Here is a 21,160-nt window from a genome sequence, read left to right on the forward strand (position 1 = left end):
ATTATCATTCGTGCCTTATTTTTCACCTGTAGTAAATAGTTACAGGCAAATAGCACACATTACACAAAGGAGATGTAGTTAAAGAGTTACTCAGAGCAAGCAATGTGCACTAAAATGGTGGCTCTGATGCACACGCTGGGAGGAAGCATCGGTTCCCCTCACACCATTGAGATTTGTCACCAGATGCCTGGAATTAATCCTCTATAGCTGTAGCTTTTATGTTAACTTATCTGAGCAAGGGCTAATGAGGAAGCCATCTTTGCAACCCAAAATGGGGCTTTTAACACAGAGAGATCCAGGGAAGTTGTCCATGGGAGGTCCAAGGCAGGCTCTTGACTCCTACCCAAACTGTGCTTCAGCCACTGTAAGCCACTCATGTAGTGGTGCTTCCTCACAGCCTGGGGTGATAAAATAAGGAATTTCCACCTTCTGTTGCTTTCCCTACCTTGGACTTAACTAGGAAGAGGGAGAAAATACTTCCCTCAAACATTACATCCCCTGAAAACCTTCCTGCTCTAAACCCTTTGAAAAAAGCAGAATATTTAATGCGAGAGATTTTGCTGAAAATCCACCCAGCTTTTTTTCCAAAGGTAAAACTTGGTGCTCGCTTCAAGATGGGGGGAGGGAGGGAGAAGTGATGACTTTCTGCAGGAAAGCTGGGACTGTTCTTTCAGCACAACCCCAATATGTCTGGGTATTTCAGCACATATGGACCTCTCTGGTTCAACCCTACCCAGCTGGTCCGGCCGTTCTGCCGTGAAGCCTCCCTGTCTTTGTTCCTGGCTAAAAGGGAGGGTGGTGAGAGACGAGCAGGCTGGGAGTGCTGGGGGCTGCAGTCCTGCAAAGGAAGGCTGCTGGGGGAGCAGGAGGAGGGGATGCATGTTGAGCCCTGCTGGAGGGAACAGGGGGGCTTTGCAAAGATGTTCTCCCTAGGGGAGACTGTGTCCTTGGAAGTATGGACTCCACAGGGCCTTTAAACTGCCTGTGGACACTTTTGTTCTCTATTTTCTGCCCTTCTCTCCCTTCCCCCTCTTTTCCTTTTGTCATTTTGCAGGCTGGCTTGCACACAGGTCCCCTCTTACCAGCTCATCCCCTTTGAGAGGCTTGTATGGTGCTCCTGCAAAGGATGTGGGATGGAAAGGCTCTGGGGCAGGATTTTCCCTGACAAGGGAATAAGAGAGTTTTCCTTCCCTTTGCAGACCTGGGCAGCACCCTGGGGTGGCAGTTTTGTAGGGAAATGGTGGTGATAATCAGGGGATTTGTGGAGCTGCAGGTGGGTGAACTCCATGCAGTGGTGGGTGGCCAGGGCCAAGGGTTTCCCTCTGCCTCTCCTGCCAGGGCAGAGGGTGCTGGTGGGATGCTCTGATCCTCTGGCTGCCCCCTTGGAAGCCCCTGCTGCCCATGCAGAGCTGTGCTGGGGAGAGGGGCTTCATTTTCCTTTCTTCTTCCTCATGCACAGCCTAAATACCTTCTTAATTTCATCTCATTATTTCCTGCCTAAATAATTCCCATTCCTCCGGGGCACCGCATTTAAACCTTTGATCTTCTCTGAAGTCTGGGAGTCCTCATCACATCCTTTCTATTTAAATGAATCAAATGTCTTTTTCACTCATGATTTATAAATTTGCTCACAGAGGAACAGAAGCAGCCTTGATACTGCCCAACCTCAAAATCACCCACCATGGTTCTGCCTGAAGCCAGAGCATCTCCAGGTGAGCCCGAGCACCTCCAGCCAAACCTCCTTGTGGAATCAGTTCCAGCCAGGAAACAGCCATCCCCGGGTCAGGAGAGGGTGGATGTGACAGCAGGTGATGGATGCTGTCTCCTGGGAGGGGGGCACAGCTGCTGTGCTGCACAGCCTCAGCCCCCCCATCTCCTGAGGGTATTGCTGATGCATGGGATGGGAGAAGGGATGGAGAAGAAGTGGCTGCAGGGAACTGGTGTCCCAGGTGCTGGCTCCGTGCTGGGATGTGCCTTGGTGCTGATGCCAGTGGAAGGTGGAAGGGCTGGAGGATGGGGGGGTGTTGGATTCACCAAATTGAATGAGAAATTGGGGACCACGTTGTCCCTGAGCTCAGGGGACTGTGAGCAGCTCTCCTGGCTGTGAGGTGGAAATATCTTGGAGAGGTCCATGGTGCCAGAGCATTCCTGCCTCTTTCCTGTGGATTGTTGTACAAGGCTTGGGGAGAGATATCCTCTCCAAGCCCATTAGGGAAACAGCTAATTAAGCTCTGTGGTGTCCCTGAGAGGTCAGCAGGAGATGTGCCAGTGGTGCAGCCATCTCCCAGAGCCAGCACCAGAGCAGGGGCATCTCCTTCCAGTGTGCACTTGCTTCAGGTGTTTGGGGGGTAATGTGGTGCTCAGTGCCACAGACACCCCAGGACAGACACCCCAATGTCCCCTGCCTCAGCTGGGCTCAGGAGGGAGGGCTTTTGGCTGGGATACCCCAATACTCCACCAACCCTCAGCATGGCTCCAGTGAAGCTGGGCAGTGGGGAGAGAGCCTGCACAAATATTATTGTTGTTATTATTACCCATAAAGATATGCAGGCACTTAACGACCTTGGCATGGAGCATTTCCTGGGGATTAATGACCAGTTGGCTTTAATGGTCCTTAGCTGCACCTCAGGCCATCAGCTCCTCCCAGCCCATCATTAATCCACAGGAAATGTCTTGGGCATCGATCCTCATTGCTTAATTAATAAATGCAACTTGTCTCCCCGCCTGAGATTTACAGATTCATGCTGCTGCTTTCCCTGCTGTTTTGAAGGTGACTTTTTTAGCACAGGTCCCTCACGTCAGGAGGCCCTCGTGGGTTTTTGTTTCCTGGTACTCATCTGGCTGTGGGTTATGGCAGCAGCAAAGTCTTATCCCTGCTTGGTGGGAGGGAAGAAACTGAAATGCTGATGGGTTTGGGGGTTCTCCAGCCCCAAATGGGGTTCATCAATCCCACGCCACACAAAGGTTCAGTTACCTTCAGCCAAGAGCATCCAAGAGCCTGGGTGAGAAGGAGCCTGAGCTGGCGTGGAAGAACAGGGTGATTCTCCAAGGCCTGAGGAGGTTCTGTAATAATCAATTTTTTTTTTTTTTTTTTGCCTGAGAGTCACAATTCCTCTCTAATCTTCCTCTGGGGAGGTGGGATTTGCTATCTTTAGTACTGACAACTGCTGCTTTCCTGGGCTGAGCATCCCGCTGAGCCTGGGCGCTCGCTGTGGGATCCTGACCTGGCAGCTGACGTGGAGAGGTGGCTGTGTTTAAATTCTGCTCCCTGTTTCTCTGGCTTTCCTCACCCGTTGGCTTTGTGCAGTGGGTGCTGCAGTATAAATCACATTAATTCCTGAGGTGCTTTTCCATGGTAAGGCAGAAATTCCCATTTTGGTTCTCTGGCTTGCCTGGTGAACTAAATTATTTTCATAGCCCCTTAAGGGCATATTGTCAACCCAGACTTACTGCTGTTATACACCATATCTGAAACATTAATATCTCTTCTAAATATAGTGTATTGACAAGGTATCTGGTATAGTGTAAATCCTTGGGACATCTGATCCAGATCATTAAAACTGAGTGAAGGAAGGGAGGAATAGATCAAGTTACCTTGCCACTCTTAATTCAAACGAGCGATGAATTATTCATTCTGCTATTAATTCTAGTCCTCCTGCTTTTTATTTATTTCTCTCTTTATTTATTTTTTTCCTCCCAGATAGACAGCTCTGAAAGGATGCCCGGGCACCCGTGAGGGGAGATTTGTCTACCAGAGGATGGGGTCCCCAGGGGTGGGCTGCCTGCTTGTGCTGACCGTGCTGTGCGGGGCTCTCGGGGATGCTCCCAGCAGAGGTAAGATCCTGGTTCCAGTTCCCAGTGGGGACCCTGGGTCTGATGGGGATCTGTGGTGCCTGGGGAGGAGTGGGCTGTCTGTGGGCACTGCAGGGACTCTGGGGTGTGAGTGGGTCCCAGCTCTCAGCCCATGGAGGGAGAGGGGCTTGCTCAGGTCAGGACCCCCCAGCTCAGCTTGGGGAGGGAGGGAGCTGGGATCTGTGGTTGCTGTGTGTGGCAGCAGGTGCAAGACACTGTCATGCTTGGTTTTCTGCTTCATCCTTATTTTTCTGCAGATTGCAAGTAGGGTTGTCCTGTTGTGGTGTACAGCTGCTTTGCTTAAGGCTTTGTTAAGTTCTGGATTTGCACATGCCTATATGAATAATATATATGCACAAGGCTATCTAAAAAAATAGTATATACACATATGCATACATTTATTTCTGAATACATGGATGCATGAGTATGTTGCTGTGCATGTCATAAGCCCCCCACCTTACCTGGATAAGATGCAGGGCAGGCTTAGCAGAAAAGAGTAATATGGGGGGACAGGGTGGGCCAGGTGAGATCAGCAACTCAGCTAAGGAGCAGTAAGCCCTCCCTGCAAACCACAGGGCCATTCTCCCAAAAGGGCTGCACAAGAAATCAAACCCCACCCTGTCCCCATCATGGGTGCTCTTGAGGGGTGAGCAGCTGCCAGTGCTGCCTGCACCCACCCAGACTTCCCAGAGCACCCCAAAGCTCCACGTCCTTCACCATCCATCCATCTACCTGCCCCATGGCTGCTCTCCCCTCCCACGGGCTCCCCTCTTGGGTTGTTATTCCAATAACATTGTTCCTTTTAGTGCCAGCCCCATATAACTTTATTGCCTCTCCCCAGTGATTAGCAAGGAGATTTTTAGATCTGGCCAGCTCTGCTGCTTGTGCCAACACACACACACACACACACACACACACACACACACACACACACACGTACACATCTCCCCCTCTCCCTTACCCATTTGCAGCATCACTTACATCCTCAGGACCCCCCCTCACCAGGAGGTCAGTGCAGCAGTGAGTGTGATGAAGAGCAAGGCACTGGCTGACTATTGATTTGCAATATACTTGGCCCAGATTGATGGCAGCCAGCCCCCAGCCTCGCCTGGGAAACCTCCACGTGTCCCCCAGAGGCTACGCAGGGTCCACGTCCCTCCCAGACATGATGTATGTGCCCACTACACCAGCCCCTTCACCCCAACTCTAATCAGACCGAGGGGCAGGTGGCAGCAGCCCCCTCCCCCCCCCTCTCCCCCAGCCTCATTTTATAATAACCCTGTCTCGGGGTAAAGATTTCATTAGAAAATCGATCCCTGCACACATAACTCATTGTTCAGCACATCGGGCCCTTCACCCCTCTTTCTCCCAGCTTGAATTCACCCCTACCACTGTTAGATGGAGGGAGCATCGTCAGCAGGAGGCACAAAGCTGAAGGGCTGGGACCACTGAATGATTAAAATGTGCTCCCTACTTTCTTTTTCCAGCAATAAGGAGATGGGGACAGCACGCTGTCACTGGCAGGACAAGCCCTCAGGCATGGCCAAGCCCCACCATGGGGCAGCACGGGGGGGGGAAAGGGGTGGTGGATGGATGAAAGGTGATGGAGGGACACTGAGGGGTCCCCTGAGGCTTTGCAGGGTGCTGGTGTTCCTGTTGTGCTGGTGGATGGTGGGATGGAGCCGGTGCCGTGCAGCCTGTCTCCATCCTTTGAGGCATCCCCTGGAAAGAAGACATCACATCCAGCTCTGGTTCCCCCAGGCATCAAATGTGGGGGGGTGCTGTCAGCATCCTCTGGCAATTTCTCCAGCCCCAACTTCCCAGGGCTGTACCCCTACGAGACAGAGTGCACGTGGCTGATTGTGGTGGCCGAGGGCTCCTCCATCCTGCTCTCCTTCAGCCACTTCGAGCTGGAGTACCACGCCTCCTGTGCCTACGACTACCTCCAGGTCTACAACGGGGCCACCCGGGACCGGGGCAACCTCTTGGGCACCTTCTGTGGCCGTAGCCCCCCACCACCCTTCTCCTCTGCCTGGCACGTCATGGCAGTCATCTTCCACTCCGACCGCCACGTGGCCAAGCGCGGCTTCGCTGCTGTCTACCGGAAAGGTAGCAGGGGAGGGATGGTGATGGTGGAGCATCCCATCCATCTCTCCTCCCCCACCATCCTCATCATCCATCTCTCCTCCCCCACCATCCTCATCCTCATCTTTGCCTCCCCACAGATGCCTGTGGTGGGCAGCTGACGGGGCTGTCTGGGGAGATCACCAGCCCCCGCTACCCCGAGAGCTACCCCAACGATGCCGAGTGCCGCTGGAGCATCGGGGGGGCTGCTGGTGGTGGCCCCCTCACCCTGGTCTTCGCTGACTTCCAGGTGGAGGGGGGACAGGGCTGCAGCTTTGACTACGTGGCCCTTTTTGATGGCCCCACCATCACTGCCCCCAGCTTGGGGCGTTACTGCGGCAGCACCCGCCCCCCTCCCACCGTCTCCTCCACCCAGCACCTCCTCATCCTCTTCAGGTCGGACTTCAACATCGGTGGCAGAGGCTTCAAGGCCCATTTCTACTCAGGTGTGGGGACCTTGGGATGGTGGGAAGGAGGTGGGGATGGGTCCCCAAGGGTGGTGGTGGTGATGCTCTCCTTCCCACAGCAGCAAGGGGGATGATAGGGGAGGGGAAGCCTTTGGGAAGAGCCTGTGGGATGATAGAGTGAAGTGTAAGCCAACACCCAATGCACATGGTATCCTTGTGGCTACCCCAGCCCCTGGGTTGTCTTTCTCTTGAGCAAAAGCCACCCTTCTCCCTTGCTCATGCTGTTCTCTAGGGATTTTGGTTTTCTCCATCTGCTTTTGTAGGACTTTGGCCACCTTAGGCATTGCCATCCTCAAAACTCATGGATGTCCTTAAGCCAAGCGCAAAGCTGGGGAGCAGTGAGTTGGAGGGCAGAGCTTATAAAATAATAGCAATAAAACAAGTGATAGCTCAGCCACCAGCTTGTCCACAGATGGGGGGCTTCAGGTTTCATTGCCTTCATTTCTTCCTTTCCTCCTTTTCCCTGAGCAGGTGAGTGCCAGGAGGTCTTCACCACCATCAAAGGGAATTTCTCCAGCCCCCACTACCCCAACTTCTACCCCAACAACCTCAAGTGCCAGTGGAGCATCCAGCTGCCTCCAGGCTACCGGGTCAAGCTCTTCTTCTTGGACATGGAGCTGGAAGGCAGGAGCAGCCTGACAGGTGGCTGTGACTACGACCACCTGGCTGCCTTTGATGCTGGTTCTGAGAAGGGGTCACTGCTGGGGCGGTGGTGTGGGGGAGAGAGCCCGGCACCCATCACCTCCCACCACAACCACCTCCTGCTGGTCCTCCACACCGACCGCAACACGGCCAAGAGGGGCTTCTCCATCACCTACGTGGGAGGTAAGGACTCCTTGGGTCCTCCTCAGTGCTGTATTCCCTTTGGGAACTGCTCGAGTTTCCCAAAGGACCGTGTGGTGAGGATGCAGGAGCGGAGCACGTGGCTCTTTGGGGATGGGGTGGAGAAGACACGACGGGTAAGTGTGAGGAGGAGGAAGAGAAAATAGATCCTCTCTCCTGGCCTGAAGGCTTTCCTTCAAATACCCATAAATCACATCTGCTCAGCCCAAGTCGTGACCTTCCATGGGTTGGAAAGGAAAGTTTCTGCATGGTTGCAGAGGTGTGGGTGTGGAGGCTGAGGTGCCCCTTGGCCACCTGAGGAAGGGGACAGAGCACGGGGGGCTGGCAGTGCCACCCAGGCTGCTAATAGCCTGGGTGCTGATGCCCAGGCTTCTTGCAGAGTGTGAGACACACGTGCTCTACGTGGTGTTCAGTATTCAGGAGATGCTTCCCAGCTTCTCCTCCCTGCACTGCCGTGCTCCTGTTTCTCTTTCATGGTCTGAAGGATAGAAAACCCAAGGGGTTTTTATGTCCCCAAAGCCCTAGGGGAGGTGACCAACTCCAGCATCACAACGCTGCTTCCCAGCACGTTCCAACCCTGCTGGCACATGCTGAGGTGGCAGAAATAAACCATGTCCTCTCCACTGGCAGCATCATCAGAGGGATAGGGCCTTTAGGACACAGGATTCCCAAACCCAGCCTGCCAGCCCTGCCCCATGTCCCAGCTGGTGGGAGGAGTGATGTGTAGCCTTCCTCATGTATTTGCCAACCTTTGCACCTCTAAATCCAGGGAACTGATGGTGTTCATTGTATTTCAAGACAGTTACATCTGAGCTGACCTGTGTGTCAGGGATGGTTCAGGCAGGGGCAGCCTTGCTGGCAGGCTGGAGCCAGAGCAGGGCTGCTGGAGTGGCAGCACAAGGGCTTGGGGGTGGCTTGGCCCTGAGTTTCAGAGCTTTCATCCCTCACCAGCAAAATGCTGCTTCATTTCCCAGGTAGCAGAAGGAATCTGGAGCTATGTGGCTCTAGGAGTAAGGGATGGGATGGAGTTTGAGATTGTCCTGGATTTTCAGTTGGGCTTCAGTGTGCATGGCAGGTCTGCCCTTGTCCTGCTTCTTTTTTAATGCTTTACAGCAGCCTGCAGGGAGAGAAATCTTCTCCTCTCTGTGCCTGGTGATGGAGAAGCCCCATTCCCAAGGCTTGCAGACAGATGGGATGCTCTCTGAAGGGTGGGGGGAAGCCCCATCACACCAAGGGCCATGACTTCTCCCAGCTGCCCCGGGCTCCTGCATCCCCTGGATGTCTGTCAGGGGAGGAGAAAAGCTTGAACAAGAAACTCTCTGTAAACCTGAGGCTGCACTCTGTGTTTGCCTGGAGATTTGGGCATCTACACCCAGGCTCTTAGCAGCCTGGGTGGCACTGCCAGCCCCCAGTGCTCTGTCCCCTTCCTCAGGTGGCCAAGGGGCACCTCGGCCTCCACACCCACACCCACACCTCTTCAGCCATGCAGAAACTTTCCTTTCCAACCCAAGGAAGGTCACGACTTGGGCTGAGCAGATGTGATTTATGGGCATTTGAAGGAAAGCCTTCACGCCAGGAGAGAGAGGATCCATTTTCTCTTCCTCCTCCTTCCCTCACTCTAATGCACTTTAGTTATTTGGTAAATCTTCTAATGGTTTTATAATGCACTAAGTGGAGCAAAGTGACACAATTTTTTTGCATTGATTTTATTGCATCTTACCAGTTTCATAAGGCCAGGATTCAGAGGGAGCTGGAATAATTCAATAATTCATACTGCCCAAGTGGTTCAAGCTGAGTGAGGATTAACTTTAAAGAGGGAAGCATTCTTCCTCCCTCCTCTTTTCCCTGTGTGGATGCTTTCTGCATCCAGAGGGGCCAAAGATGGTGCCTGGGGAGAGTGATGGAGAGGAGGTGGGTTTCCCATGCATTGCTCTTCTTTCCAACATTATGGGCAGCCCAACAGCAGATCCCTTTGTGCACTGCTCACCAGCTTCCCATCAGAAACAACATTCTGGGGGAGGTGGAGGGCTGATGGTTCTTGGAACAGGACTTGGGCTGGGTCATCCCCTGGGAGATTGCCCTGGGGCTTGGGATCCCACTTGCCCTTCACCAGGGGCCACGTGGCACCCATGCAGCTGCATCACTCCAGGGCAGGCAGGCTTGGGGTCCCCCTGAGATGAGTCTCCTCCATTTCATTCCTGCAAGACTTTCTCTGGCAGGGGTGTTGCAGTGTGTGAGGGAGCTCTGTGCCCATGGCAAGCCATCAGCAAAGCTCTCAGGGTCTTATCCTGGGCAGCAACTCAGATGTTTCACTGGCTTTGCAATGATGGAGAGCAGCTGCTCTCACAGGGTAAATCCTTCCTTGTTTATGGGGGTGACAGTGCTGGCACTTGGGTGTCACTCAGAGAGATGGGAAGGATGAGGCTCAAGAGGGTTGGAGGTGGTGGCAGAGAGCAGGGCAGTGCCTGACAGCCAACCATGTCTGTCCTCAGCTAAAATATTAAAAAGTGTTTTCACACTTTCAGGTGTAGCTCCTTTTCCCTTGAAAACTCATCTCCTGTGGCAGCAAGGCCAGGTTGTGCTGGTCATAAATCCAGTGTCCCTGCTGGTCCTGGTGCCATTGGTCTCCTGCTGTGTCTGTGTGATGGGGACAGCAAGTTTTGAAAACAGCCACAGTGACTGAGCTACTACTGCCCTCACTGCACCCTGGGGATGTCCCCTCCCAACAGACCTTCACCTCTACCTTGTTTCCTGTCCCCACAGTCGTGCCCATGAACGTCACCTGCACCCGGACAGACTTCCACATCCAGATCCCCGTGCAGTCCCTGGCTCAGTTGGAGAGGAACAGGATTTATTTGGGGACCCCCTCCTGCACTGCCCAGGTGGTTGGGGGGAACTTTAAAATCCACACCAGGTTTGACACCTGTGGCACTGAATCCCAGGTGAGCAGTTGGCAAACTTTCCTTTTTAACCAAACAGAGTAGGTGGTTACCCCTGTGCCGGTTGTGTTGGCGTCAGAGAGGAGATCCCAGTCCCTCTCCCATCTTCCCTGTAGACTCTGGTCTGCTTCCTGGCCAGCTGCCCACCAAACCCCTGTGAAAATGAGCAGCACAAAGCCCCCATGAGCCCCCACCCTTGTCTTGCAGAAACGCAACAACACATCCATCATTGTCAGCACCCTCTACATCGACTTTTCGGCAGGCGACCAGGAGGACATCCACCAGTATGAGGTGCAGTGTGAGCCCAAGAGGAAAGAAGCTTCAGTCACCCTCATTGCTGGCCCGGACTCAGCCAGGCTCAGCCAGGCAGAAAACCTGGTGGATGCCCAGCAGTATGAGGGGGAAGTGGCAGACACCCGTGAAATCAAGAGCCAGGACACCAGTGACATTGTCTTCATCAGCATCTGCATCTTGGCCGGGCTCCTCATGGTGGTTGCGGTGGTGGGGTTGGTGCTTTTATAGGATGCTCTTCCCCAGACCTCCAGGGCTTGCGATCTCAGCCCTGCCCAGAGGTGGAAACGCATCCCCAAAACCCCCCCTCACCCCAGGCTGAGCATTAGCACAGCTGCTCACGTGGAGACACAGATCCCAGGCCTGATCCCAGCCTCCACCTCCTCCCAGTGCCTGAAAAATCTGGGCAATAGGCAGCCATTTCCCGTCCCAATTTGTTTCCTTCTGTCTCAATCTGTCCATTTGGCTCAGGAATGCAATTCTTGTGCTTCCTAACTCTTCCTGCACCTGCTTCAATTTGTTTTCCCTCTGGTGCTGCTGCTGCTCCCGGGAAAGTAACGCTGTTTGCTGATGGCTGTGAATCATCCTGTCAGTTATTCCTAGCTGATGGTGTGAAGGTACAAACCATCCCCAAATATAGCAATATTCACAACAAATATTTTCCACGCCTCCCGCCCGTGCTCGAGGGAGTTCTGTAGGGCTGTGTTGTAGGTACCTCCACTTGGCATGGATGGATGTAGCTCCTCTAGATGCTTCCAGGTGGTGTTTCTGGCTGCCTGCAGATGAGGTGATGATGAGATGCCTTCGCCAGACACCCCGGAGCATCACGTTTGATCTTCATGTGTCATCTAACCCAGCCCTTTCTCACAGGACTTACCTGGATGCCTCCTCAGCCACCAGCACCTGGAGGGACGGAGAACAATGTTTCTTCTCTGTGTTTTCCTCCTTTCCAGCACATCCAGGTGTTCACTGCAGTCAGGTCCATACCAGCACCACTCCTGGAGTCTGAAACTGTGGGCACAGAGGTTTAGGTAACCTTGTAAAGATGGCTTTAGAAGGAGGGGTCATTCCTCTGGGACCTCAGTGACACCAGACCTCCACCCTTGGTCCTTACAGAAGGTGAGCTCAGCATCCAAAAGCATGTAAATAGAAGTTGTGTGCTCCTCCAGAAACCCTTAGAGCCCTGATGCTACTGACTTCTCCATGGCCAAATAACCCCCACCTGCCTCTTGTGCCCTACTAAGGCAAAGGAAATTCCCTTTCAGTGTCACACAGGGGGTGGCTGTCACAAAGCAGCCTTTGTGTGTCCAGGTATGGCAGGGAAAAGAGGCTCCTCTGGGTAGTTGGTGGTGGTGGACTCAAATAAGAAACTGGACCTGGTCCTAGAGTCCAGCAGCAAACTGGACCACTGTTGTGCTCATCCCAGGGAGGTTTTTCCAGCTCTGTCTCTGGTCTGAAGCTGCCCAAGCATCCCCAGGTGCAGTGTTCACCTACATGGATCCCTGAGGATGCAGGACTGTGGAAACAGCTCTGGTCCCCCAAGCCATGGGGGTCCCCAGCACTCCCACAGCATTATCCAGGGGCTGATGACTGGAGCAATCAACACAACTTGGAAGGTTCCACAAGAGCAGGGAGCAGAGCAAGGTTGTGTAGCCACTCCAGCTCCAGCCCTCCTCAGCCTGAAGTTGTGCTCCAGTGTGTCTCAGCCTCTCATTTTCTCCATTAGGATTTGGCATCCAGTCTCTCCCTGCCCTGCAGGATTTTGTTCACTGGCATCCCCTGTTGCCTTCTCCCTGATATGTAGGGCCCTCACTTTCCATTCCAAAGTTGACACCCTGGGAAGCTCCTTCTGCCAAAAAACTGGGAGCTGTCACCACCAGCACTGGCCAGGAGTCCTCTGTGCTCTCAGATGCTCAGTATCACCAAGCTTAAAGAGCCAATCTGCACAGGGGACATCATGGGGACAGAGATAACATTTGAGCTTGTGCCCCCAACTCTCAGTTTGGTGGCTGGGACATGGAGTAACATCTCTCCCCAGTTCATGCAGGATTGATTTCCCTCCAGAATGCCAATGCTCAAATGGATCACTATGTGCCTGGAGCTTTGCAAAGCCCCCCCCAGACCCCAGCACTGCCCATGATAACTCCCTCCAGCTTTCCAGCCTGAACCTGCTCCCAGCTGGTTTATCCCATTTGCCTCCTCCCCCTCTGCTCCCCAAATCACCCGAGAGCTTCCCCATCTCCTTCCCCCTCCCCATCTTGGTGTGTCCCTGTCCCCACCACTCAGGAGCGTGATGCTGCTGGGTGGATCCCAGGGTGGGACAGCCCCAGAATTCCACACCAGTGCACAGGAAGGGCTGGCAACACGGGTGGCATGTCCCCATCCCCATCCCTGTCACGTTGGGGACAAAAGCCCCTTGTAGCTGTCACCCTCCTGGCCTCAGGTGACCTTTCCCCATCAATGGGGCTCTGTGCTCAGGGCTCTTCATGCTTGCTGAGTTCCCAAGCACGGTGGGGAGTGGTTGTTCTCTTCCCTCTGGAGCTGGGTTTTCCTGAGCTCTACAGGAGCCATCCCTTGCCATTCCCACAGCCCAGCCAGCCCCTGACTGCTGCCAGCTGTGACAGGGACACCCGGCATGGAGAAGAGCTCAGGGACACACTGGCTTGTTTGTCACCATGATAAGAGATGTGATGATAAATGAGTGGGAGCTGCAGAGGAAGGGGCCAGGAGGAGACAGGAGAGACACAGCCCTGGGCTGGAGCTTTGCAAATTAATTTCATGAAGAAATCTGTGTTCATCTCATCTCCTCCATGCAACCAAAGCTCCCTAGAAGTGGATCAAGGGACATCTCTGTGGTCCAGGGGGTTTCCCTGCCACTTCCCACACTGCTGCTGAGTGTGGCCATGGCACAGACCCCACGGAAAACATGTCCATCCTTGTCCCCATGGGTGCAGATCCCAGCAGCACCAGGGGTCACATCAGGACACCAGAAAGGGAGGAAATCCCTCGTGAGTGGGTGCCAAGTCCCCTGGCTGGGCACTGCCCTGGCTGGGTGGGAGGATGTCCAGCCAGGGAGGAGGTGAGTGGGATAGAGAGAGAGAGGCACTACCCAGGTCATTTTGTGAAACAGAGCCATGTAAAAGCCACTCAGGTGAACTGCAGACAGATGGCAGGAACCCATCACCAGAGCTCCTTCCCTCCACCATTCCTGTGGTCCTCACTCCTCGGGCCTCAGTTTCCCCCCTGAGTGTTTCCCCGGTGCTTCCTGAGCAGGCAGGGAGGGCAGCAGGCACAGGCAGTGCTCCTGTTGCTTAGCAGATTATTTATTTAGAGCCTGATGGTTTGATTGCACCAGGCTGAATGCAGCCATCCAGTTTCCTTGCTTCTCCTACAGGCATGGATCTGTGTCCCCCTGGAGCAGACAAAGGCTCTGCTGGTGTGCAGGAGGGAGAGCACACGTTATCTCTCTGCAAGAGCCTGCATGCAAATCTGGTGAAGAACAGGGGCTGAAAATCATAGATCATAGAAACCAGGACCGGAGGAGCCCCCAAGAGATCAGCTGGTTTATTCCTCTCCCTCCCTGTGGGGAACTGGCTGCTAGTGGAGAGAACCTGGGCTAAAATATCCTAAAAATCCCAGCCATGCTATGCTCTCTGTGTGTTCTCTGCTTATCAGGAAGGTTTTCCTGATGTGTCACACTGCTGGGAAGTGGTGATGGAGGATGTGGTGATGGATACTGTGCTTTTGTGCTGCTGCATTGGGCAAGAGCAAGAGTGCTGGAACTGCCCCCCAAAAGGGGAACCCCTGCCTGCACAGGAGACACAGAGCCAACCTTAGGGCACTGGGTGGGATGGGGCATCCCACTGAGCACATGGTACTGTGATCCACAGCACGAGGGTCTGGGAGCCTTGGGAAATCCCCCCTGCAGTCAGATGGAGCCCATACAGGTGGAGCCAGTGATGCTGTGATGGCAGCTTGGAGGAGCCCCAAGGTGGGAGCCTCCTGCTGGGGATTCAAACTGGGCACAGCTGTGCCTGGGCTTGGCCAAGATCCCCAAAGCTGTGGGCAGCCAATCAGGGCCACCCCAAGGCTGGGAATGAGCAGGGTGCAGGCAGGGTGCCACCTTGCCTGAGCTGGCATCGTTTCTTTCCAGTCCCCTGGAGCCACCCAGCAGGAGGGAGGTGAGAGGCTGAGGTGAGTGCTGGGGATTGTTGGGTGACCCCTCGGTGGCTGTGCCAGAGCTCCCCAGGGACACTTGGGGTGAGCCTGCAGTGAGGGGTTGATCTCCGGGCTCTCTGGGGGCTGGGAATGGGTCCTTGGCTGCACATCCCACTGGGATGCTGGAGAGGGGAGAGGGACAGGGCCACCCCTAGCTGCAGCGCTGTGTAAATAAGGGGCTGGTGGTTTTTTTCACTCCAGCTCAGCACAGCTGCAGCTCTGGCTCCCTCCTGCAGGCAGAAGGATGCTGCAGGTCAGGGGCTGCAAACCCAGCCTTGGGGGTGACTGTGCAGGAGCTGGATGCTCCAGGGGCTTCTCTTTTCCAAAGGAATGCTGCAGCTGGGACAGGTAGCTTGGGTCCTTCTCCTTCCAGGAATGCTTTAGAGACCCCAGTTTTTCCATGCTTGGGAAAAGCAAAGGATGTGCTCATGCTCTCTTTAAGCAGAAGCATCGCAGGCTCTGCTGGCTTGAGATTTATGTGACCCCGGGGGCTGGGTGCTGTTCTGCTGACTCACACCTTCCTCGGAAAATGAAAAGAAAATGGCCAGTGTGTTACCTTGGTGGCTGCAGAAAGAAAGATAAAAGCTTCCTGAGCACCAGCTGGCTGCTCACCCCTTACCAGGCAACCACCCTGGGGGGGGCAGTTCCTTCTGTGCAAGTTTTCCATGGTGACACCAGTGGGTGGTGGTGGTGAGGGTGCCCAGGGTGGACTCGGTGTCTGCAGGGACCAAAGTCCATCATCTCGTGATGCAGAACAGTGATAAGGCAAAAAAAAAAAAAAAAAAAAATCCCTCCAAGCCCCCCTCCCCAGCAAACTAAACCCCCTCTCCATGGGGTGGGCAATGCCAGCTTCTTGTGGGGTTGTGGGGACACCTCTACTTTGGGGATCCCAGTGCCTGCTGGAGCCCCTGGCCATGGTGGCACAGATGAGGAGGCAGCAGTCAAGCAGCTTGGCCATCTGGGGAAAGATAATGGATCAAGCATATGGACAATTAAAAATGCAATGACGGCGTTTACCGGGAGTTGTTTTCCCAGCTTATTTTAAACCCCGTTTCCCGGCCCTCCTGGCCCTGGGGACAATGAGGTCCTCCTGCCCTGCTCAGGAGAGGGGGGGGTTTGGTGTGCAGAGGCTGAATGGAGCATTTGCTCCGTGATACATGGAAGAGTTTACAGCTGGATTTTACAGCCTTCTTCTTCCTCCATCCATCTGGGCCAGGACTGCAGTGTTTGTGATGTGAAAATTTCAGTTTAGGCAAAATATTGCCTGCAGCAAAAATGATTTTGCCTTTTTTTTTTTTTTTTTTTTTTTTTTTTTTTTTTTTTGCCATTGGGGCTGACTGTGTTAGAACAGTGCTTGTCCATTAGAGGAGCACCCCTTATAGGGAGATTACTGTTTGCTGTATAATAATGTGTAATTAGCAAGGATTATCCCATAATCTAGTCTAATTGATGGAGACTCTGAATGTTGTTCAGTGGACTGCCAGCAAAAGAATTAGAGCATCATTAATTGCAGAATAACCCTGGCACAGGCTTCCCATTTAGGCATCCTGTGGCATGTCAGAGTCCCTTTGTGCCTCAGTTTCCCCTCCTGTGAAATGCCAGTGCACACAATGCCAGTACCTGAACAAGAGGGTTTTATTCTGCCACATCCTTCCACATCCACTCCCTGCAGAGGGAGGGTTTGAACACTGGTTCACACAGGAGGGGTCTCCAGCATCCTCCACATCATGATCTCTGCTATGGGAAGGCTCATTCATTAGCTTTAAAATGCTTAGAAACTGTTGCAGATATTTGAAGCTGTGAGGGACATGTGCTGCATGGAGGATCAGGGGTTTGGTGGTGGTGCCCAGCCAGGATGGGGAATTCCCAGATGTATTTCTTTCACTCTGCCTCTTTTTTGCTTTCCTCCATCCTCTGTTCCAGCCCCCAATTTCTGTTCCAGCTCCTTTCCTTAAATTCTCTTAACCTGGGTCCAGCCTAGCAAACCCTTCACATTACAGAGCTGCCAGGGAAGCAAAGAGGATTTAGAAGTTTGGGTTCTTTGTGGAGAAACTTTTGAAGAGTCTCTTAAAGGATGAAAAATGGCCAACTGCTGTGCACTTCCTTTTCCAAAGGACAGGGAGGGTCTTGTCTACTCCCATCTTCTTTTCCCCAAGTAATCTGTGGCAGGACAAAGCTCTCCTGAGCCATGCCTGCTGATGGGGAACAGAACGAGCTCCTTGCCTACTGCCTTTCTAAATTTGGTCTTCAGAAGCTGGGGTCAAAAGTCAACTCTGGCAGGGGTGAATTCCCCTTCCATCCCTCCCAATGCTGCTCTGAGCCCACCCTTTATTCCCCAAGGGCCATCAGCACAGGCAGGGGAGGAGAGTAGGAGATATGGCTTTCCCTGAAAGAATTCCACAGGCTGGACTTGATCTGCTAAGAAAAAGAGGGAAAAAAAAAAAAAAAAAAAAGAACCTTTTCACCGGGTTGGATGCCTCCTTCATTTAAAGTTTTCCCTGTAAAAAGAGGACCAGCTATTTCAAAGGCACCATGCCAGAGAACCCTAGCACCAGGGAGGCACTGCTCAGCCCTTTCATCCTGCCTTTTAATCTAAAAGGATTTCCCCAGCATGAAGACAGGAGCTTGTGGAGAGTTCCTGCCTTTGTAATGTGTCTTACTGGTGGTGCCCTGTGGTCTGCACCACACAGGGACTGCAAAGGGAAGCCAGAGGAGAAAGAGCAGAATTTAGGAGAAATGCATGCCTGGGAGAGTGAGGCCAAACTTGAGGATGTGGGAGGGGTCCTGACAGATGTGTAACCCTCGTGGTGGGGAACTCGTGTTGCTGTGGGTCTTGCAGGACCCCCCTGTGAGTGGGTTTGCCATAGGCAAACTATAGCAGATCAGATGTTTCGGCCAGCAACACATTCCATAGGGCTCAGGTGCCTGTGTCCTCCCAGACCTTCCATTCCAAGGCAGGAATTCAGAGTATTCATCACTCTGGAGCAGTTCACTTTCTGCCAGTAATTGTCCTCAGGTATTGCCTGTATTATGCATCTCAAACTATACGGGTGATTCCCAGGCATGTCTTGCACAGCATCAGCTGGCTGCATGTTTAGGTGATTTCTCTAATGGTACCTGACCTGTGTGGGAAACTCTTCTGGGCAGGCTTTCATCAAAACCAGAAGATCCTCATTTCTGAGGATTTTTGCTTCTCACACACAGAGAAAACCCAGCCTGGCACCAGGAACAGAAAGCTGCAAATAAACACAGCAAGTCTTGGCGTTGCAGCTCTGGAAGCAAAACCCAGGTCACTCATTGATCCCAAACCCCTCCTGTGACACTCCAGGATATGTGAATTCAATTACAGCTGTGCAGTTTGAAGTTATGTAAGTGGGAAATGGAGCTGATTCCTTTTAAGAAATAAATTGAGGGTTTTCACATCTCTTGCTACAGCCTGGTCAACAGGTGCTAAGTTTTTATTGACATATTACCCATGTAGTCACCACATGCATATCCACCAGTTTGTCTCATGCTGTTTCCAACACACCTAACCTGAACCTTCTGCAAATGAAAGCTCTGCAGGCCAGAGCATTGCTGTGTGTAGAAAACCAGCTGTTTGAAGGGGCTGTCACAATGCCTACAGAAAAAAATAGTCTTGTACTGACCCAAGCAAACAAAACAGGATTAGGTGTTCTTAAGAGAACTTGCAATTACCTAATGAAATTTAGGGAGCTTGGCAGCTGAAGTATGTTTTGAGTGTTTCCTTTTCTTCCAGAGAAGAAATAAGTATTTAGCAGGGCCAAATAATCAATACTCAGCCCTGGTTTAGGATGAAGACGAATTCATAGTTTTCTTGCTGCATTCTTTGCCTGTTAGTGGCTCTTCTAAAACAAGAGTGCTGACCACAACTCATCAAAAGACATTTCCTGATGGTGTACTGGGATTCAGTTCCCATGCTGGTGAACAGGCAGGTTTCACTCATCCTCATACTTGGTTCTCTCTTCCCTGGCAACTCAGAAAATGGTTTGTGAGCATTCTGTTGTGTGCATACACTGAGAACACAGAGCACTTTATCACCTACCTGGATGTGCATGTCACAGCTTTAGTAATAGCTTACAGACAACAAGATGACTTGTGGTACTAAAGAAATCAGAGCAAATAAAAGTTCTTTTCAATTTTTATTGAGTAGGTGGAATTAAAACAATAGTTTGCTGTTTAAAATTGTTCATACAATTATTCTGAACTATGTTCTTTTTGGTGGAAAAAAAAGCCTTTAAAGAGAGTATTTTGCTTATAACTAATTTTTATTTAGAAAATTCATTTCAAGCTTGCTGGGTTTTTTTGTTACAGTAAGAACAAGCACCACATTTAAATCATGATGAGGTATGGAAGTCTGAGTGAGCTGCTCATCAAACAGCAGAGAGGCATCTGTTAGCACCAGGGCATTGTAATTTTCACACCAGGACTTTTGAAAATGGTCACAATGACAGGATGACTGACCCTATGGAATGGTGGAGAGCAAGTTGCTGAAACCTATTTTGCATCCAGGTATGGAAGGCAGCAAAGGCAAACCTCCTGGCTCAGCAAAACAGAGCTCTTGCCACAGCTCTTGCCACTGCCTGCAGCAGTTGATTTAGGGTTAAACTCTAAGTAACCTTTCCCAATTACCCTGAATTCCCAATATTTCCTACCACCACAGAGCTGCTCCTTTTATGCTTTTCAGCTGATTACACCTAAAGCTCCACATCAGGGACACAGCTAAAGGGAAGGTCTGACAGACTGGGCGGGAGTGAGAAATGGGTGAGTCAGCAAGGATGACGTTGTGACAGGAAAACATAGAGCAGAGCAGAAGAAACCTTTTCTTGCAACAAGCCCACACAGATTTCCACCAAGTCAGACTGACAGCACCACTTTTCCTCAGCAGAAGTCCTCATCTTCAGCATCCCTGCTCACAGAGTACTGCTAAATGAGTCACACTGTCAGCGCTCCCCTGCTGACGGGAAGGGCTCCCAGCATCCACAGGGATGCAGGCACAGGGAGTTCTCGCTCAGGATCAGGCTCCACACCTCACTTTTTCTGGCTCTGTACAAAGGTGGGGACAGGGAGTGTGCCAGCCTTGACTTCTGCTCGGATTTCAGGTTTGTGCTTTAATGAGAAGACAAGAGCCCGCACGGTTCGGCGATACGGAGCGCTAATGAGACGGGAAGAGAGATGAAAAGCTTCTCTCTCAATGTTTTCAGCCAGTGGGTGATCAATCTGGAAAGAAGCAAAGTATAAAATTAGATCCTGCCATTTAATAAGGAGAGTGACCGATTGAAATGGGAGTTTGGGGCTTTTCAGTGGTCCTTCATTAATCGGCTTAGATTTGAGGAAATCTACTTCCCATCAGAAAAGTAACAGGAAGAGCAATTTAATTCCACCCTGGCAATTAAGGGAACAAGGGAACGTAGTCAGTAGCAGGGAACATATCCCCATCTCCAGCTGGGTGGCAGTGCTTTGCCATCACAACAGGAAACTAATCTGCAACCAGCTTTGGGTATGGAGCTCAACTGCAATTATAAGCTACGGTGTAGTGTTGCCATAAAGCTCACTTTTGATCTTGCTGATAGAAGGTACCTTGGATACTATTTTAAACTTGATTCCAACAGCAACTCTAAGACATGCCAAACACTTGGCATCTCTGCCTGGTGCTATAAAGGGAAATGTGGGCTCTCTGTGTGTGGAGGGAGGTGTAATTAAGAATGCAGAAAGGGATTTGCTAAATGTTAATTATGTAGTTATTGCTTCAACATGTGCCAAAACCTGTAATTTAGCACAGCTTAGGAAAAAAAAAAAAATCCCCCACCCATCAAGAAATGCTTTTAATATCACTCCTGCCTTTTGTGATGGGGAATCTCCCATGCTTTGCATGCAGATTCCAGCATGCCAAGCAGTTTTCCTCCAAGTCCTTTGCCCATTCTGATTTTCTTTTTTTACCCATCACTAAATTGCCCCTCTGCTGGGCAGCACCAGAAGCCCATTGGATCCAATCAGCCTCACCCTCCTTTTCCCTTCTTGTCAGCCTCTCAGGTGCCCCTGCTCCCCATCTGCTGGAACTCTGTGATTCCCCTGCCTACAGAAGCTCTTCATCTGCTGCTCTGAGCTCTGCTTACACACAGGGAGAGCTGCAGAGGGTGTTTTTTCTCACCGTGCTTTCAGGTGAGTCCTGTTCAGAGGTGGTTTTGCTTCACCCAATACCACTTGTTTTAGGGTGGTACCATGGCCTTCAGATCCCAAAGGTTAAGACTCTCCTACCAGCCTTTTCACCATGCATTAATGTGCTTCCCAAGAACTAGGTTTGACACAGCAGCCTGGCAAAGGTGAGCTCCCACCTTTCTGAGATGTTCCCACAGCAAACCATCCTTTTGTGCTGCCTCAGTCCAGATGGACTGGAAGTTGGAGAGG

The 21,160-nt window shown here is 52.0% G+C and overlaps 1 protein-coding gene across 3 annotated transcripts; it reads left to right on the forward strand.

Annotated features, from left to right (window-relative positions):
- Positions 1 to 34: 34 nt before the first annotated feature.
- On the forward strand, positions 35 to 11,171 carry CDCP2 (CUB domain containing protein 2). 3 transcript variants are annotated; one of them, XM_071750077.1, is made up of 7 exons: positions 35 to 1,712; positions 3,701 to 3,834; positions 5,614 to 5,961; positions 6,078 to 6,422; positions 6,915 to 7,268; positions 10,050 to 10,228; positions 10,433 to 11,171. In XM_071750077.1, exons 2-7 carry the CDS (start codon positions 3,759 to 3,761, stop codon positions 10,745 to 10,747), a joined length of 1,617 nt encoding a protein of 538 aa, XP_071606178.1. In that variant the 5' UTR covers positions 35 to 1,712; positions 3,701 to 3,758; the 3' UTR covers positions 10,748 to 11,171. The 3 variants fall into 3 exon arrangements, with proteins under 3 accessions (XP_071606178.1, XP_071606177.1, XP_071606176.1); XM_071750076.1 differs by lacking the exons at positions 35 to 1,712; positions 3,701 to 3,834 and having other exon boundaries at positions 4,891 to 5,961; XM_071750075.1 differs by lacking the exons at positions 35 to 1,712; positions 3,701 to 3,834 and having other exon boundaries at positions 4,891 to 5,961; positions 10,488 to 11,171.
- Positions 11,172 to 21,160: the final 9,989 nt, after the last annotated feature.

Source organism: Heliangelus exortis, chromosome 8, assembly GCF_036169615.1.
Source record: "Heliangelus exortis chromosome 8, bHelExo1.hap1, whole genome shotgun sequence".
NCBI classification, from domain to species: domain Eukaryota; kingdom Metazoa; phylum Chordata; class Aves; order Apodiformes; family Trochilidae; genus Heliangelus; species Heliangelus exortis.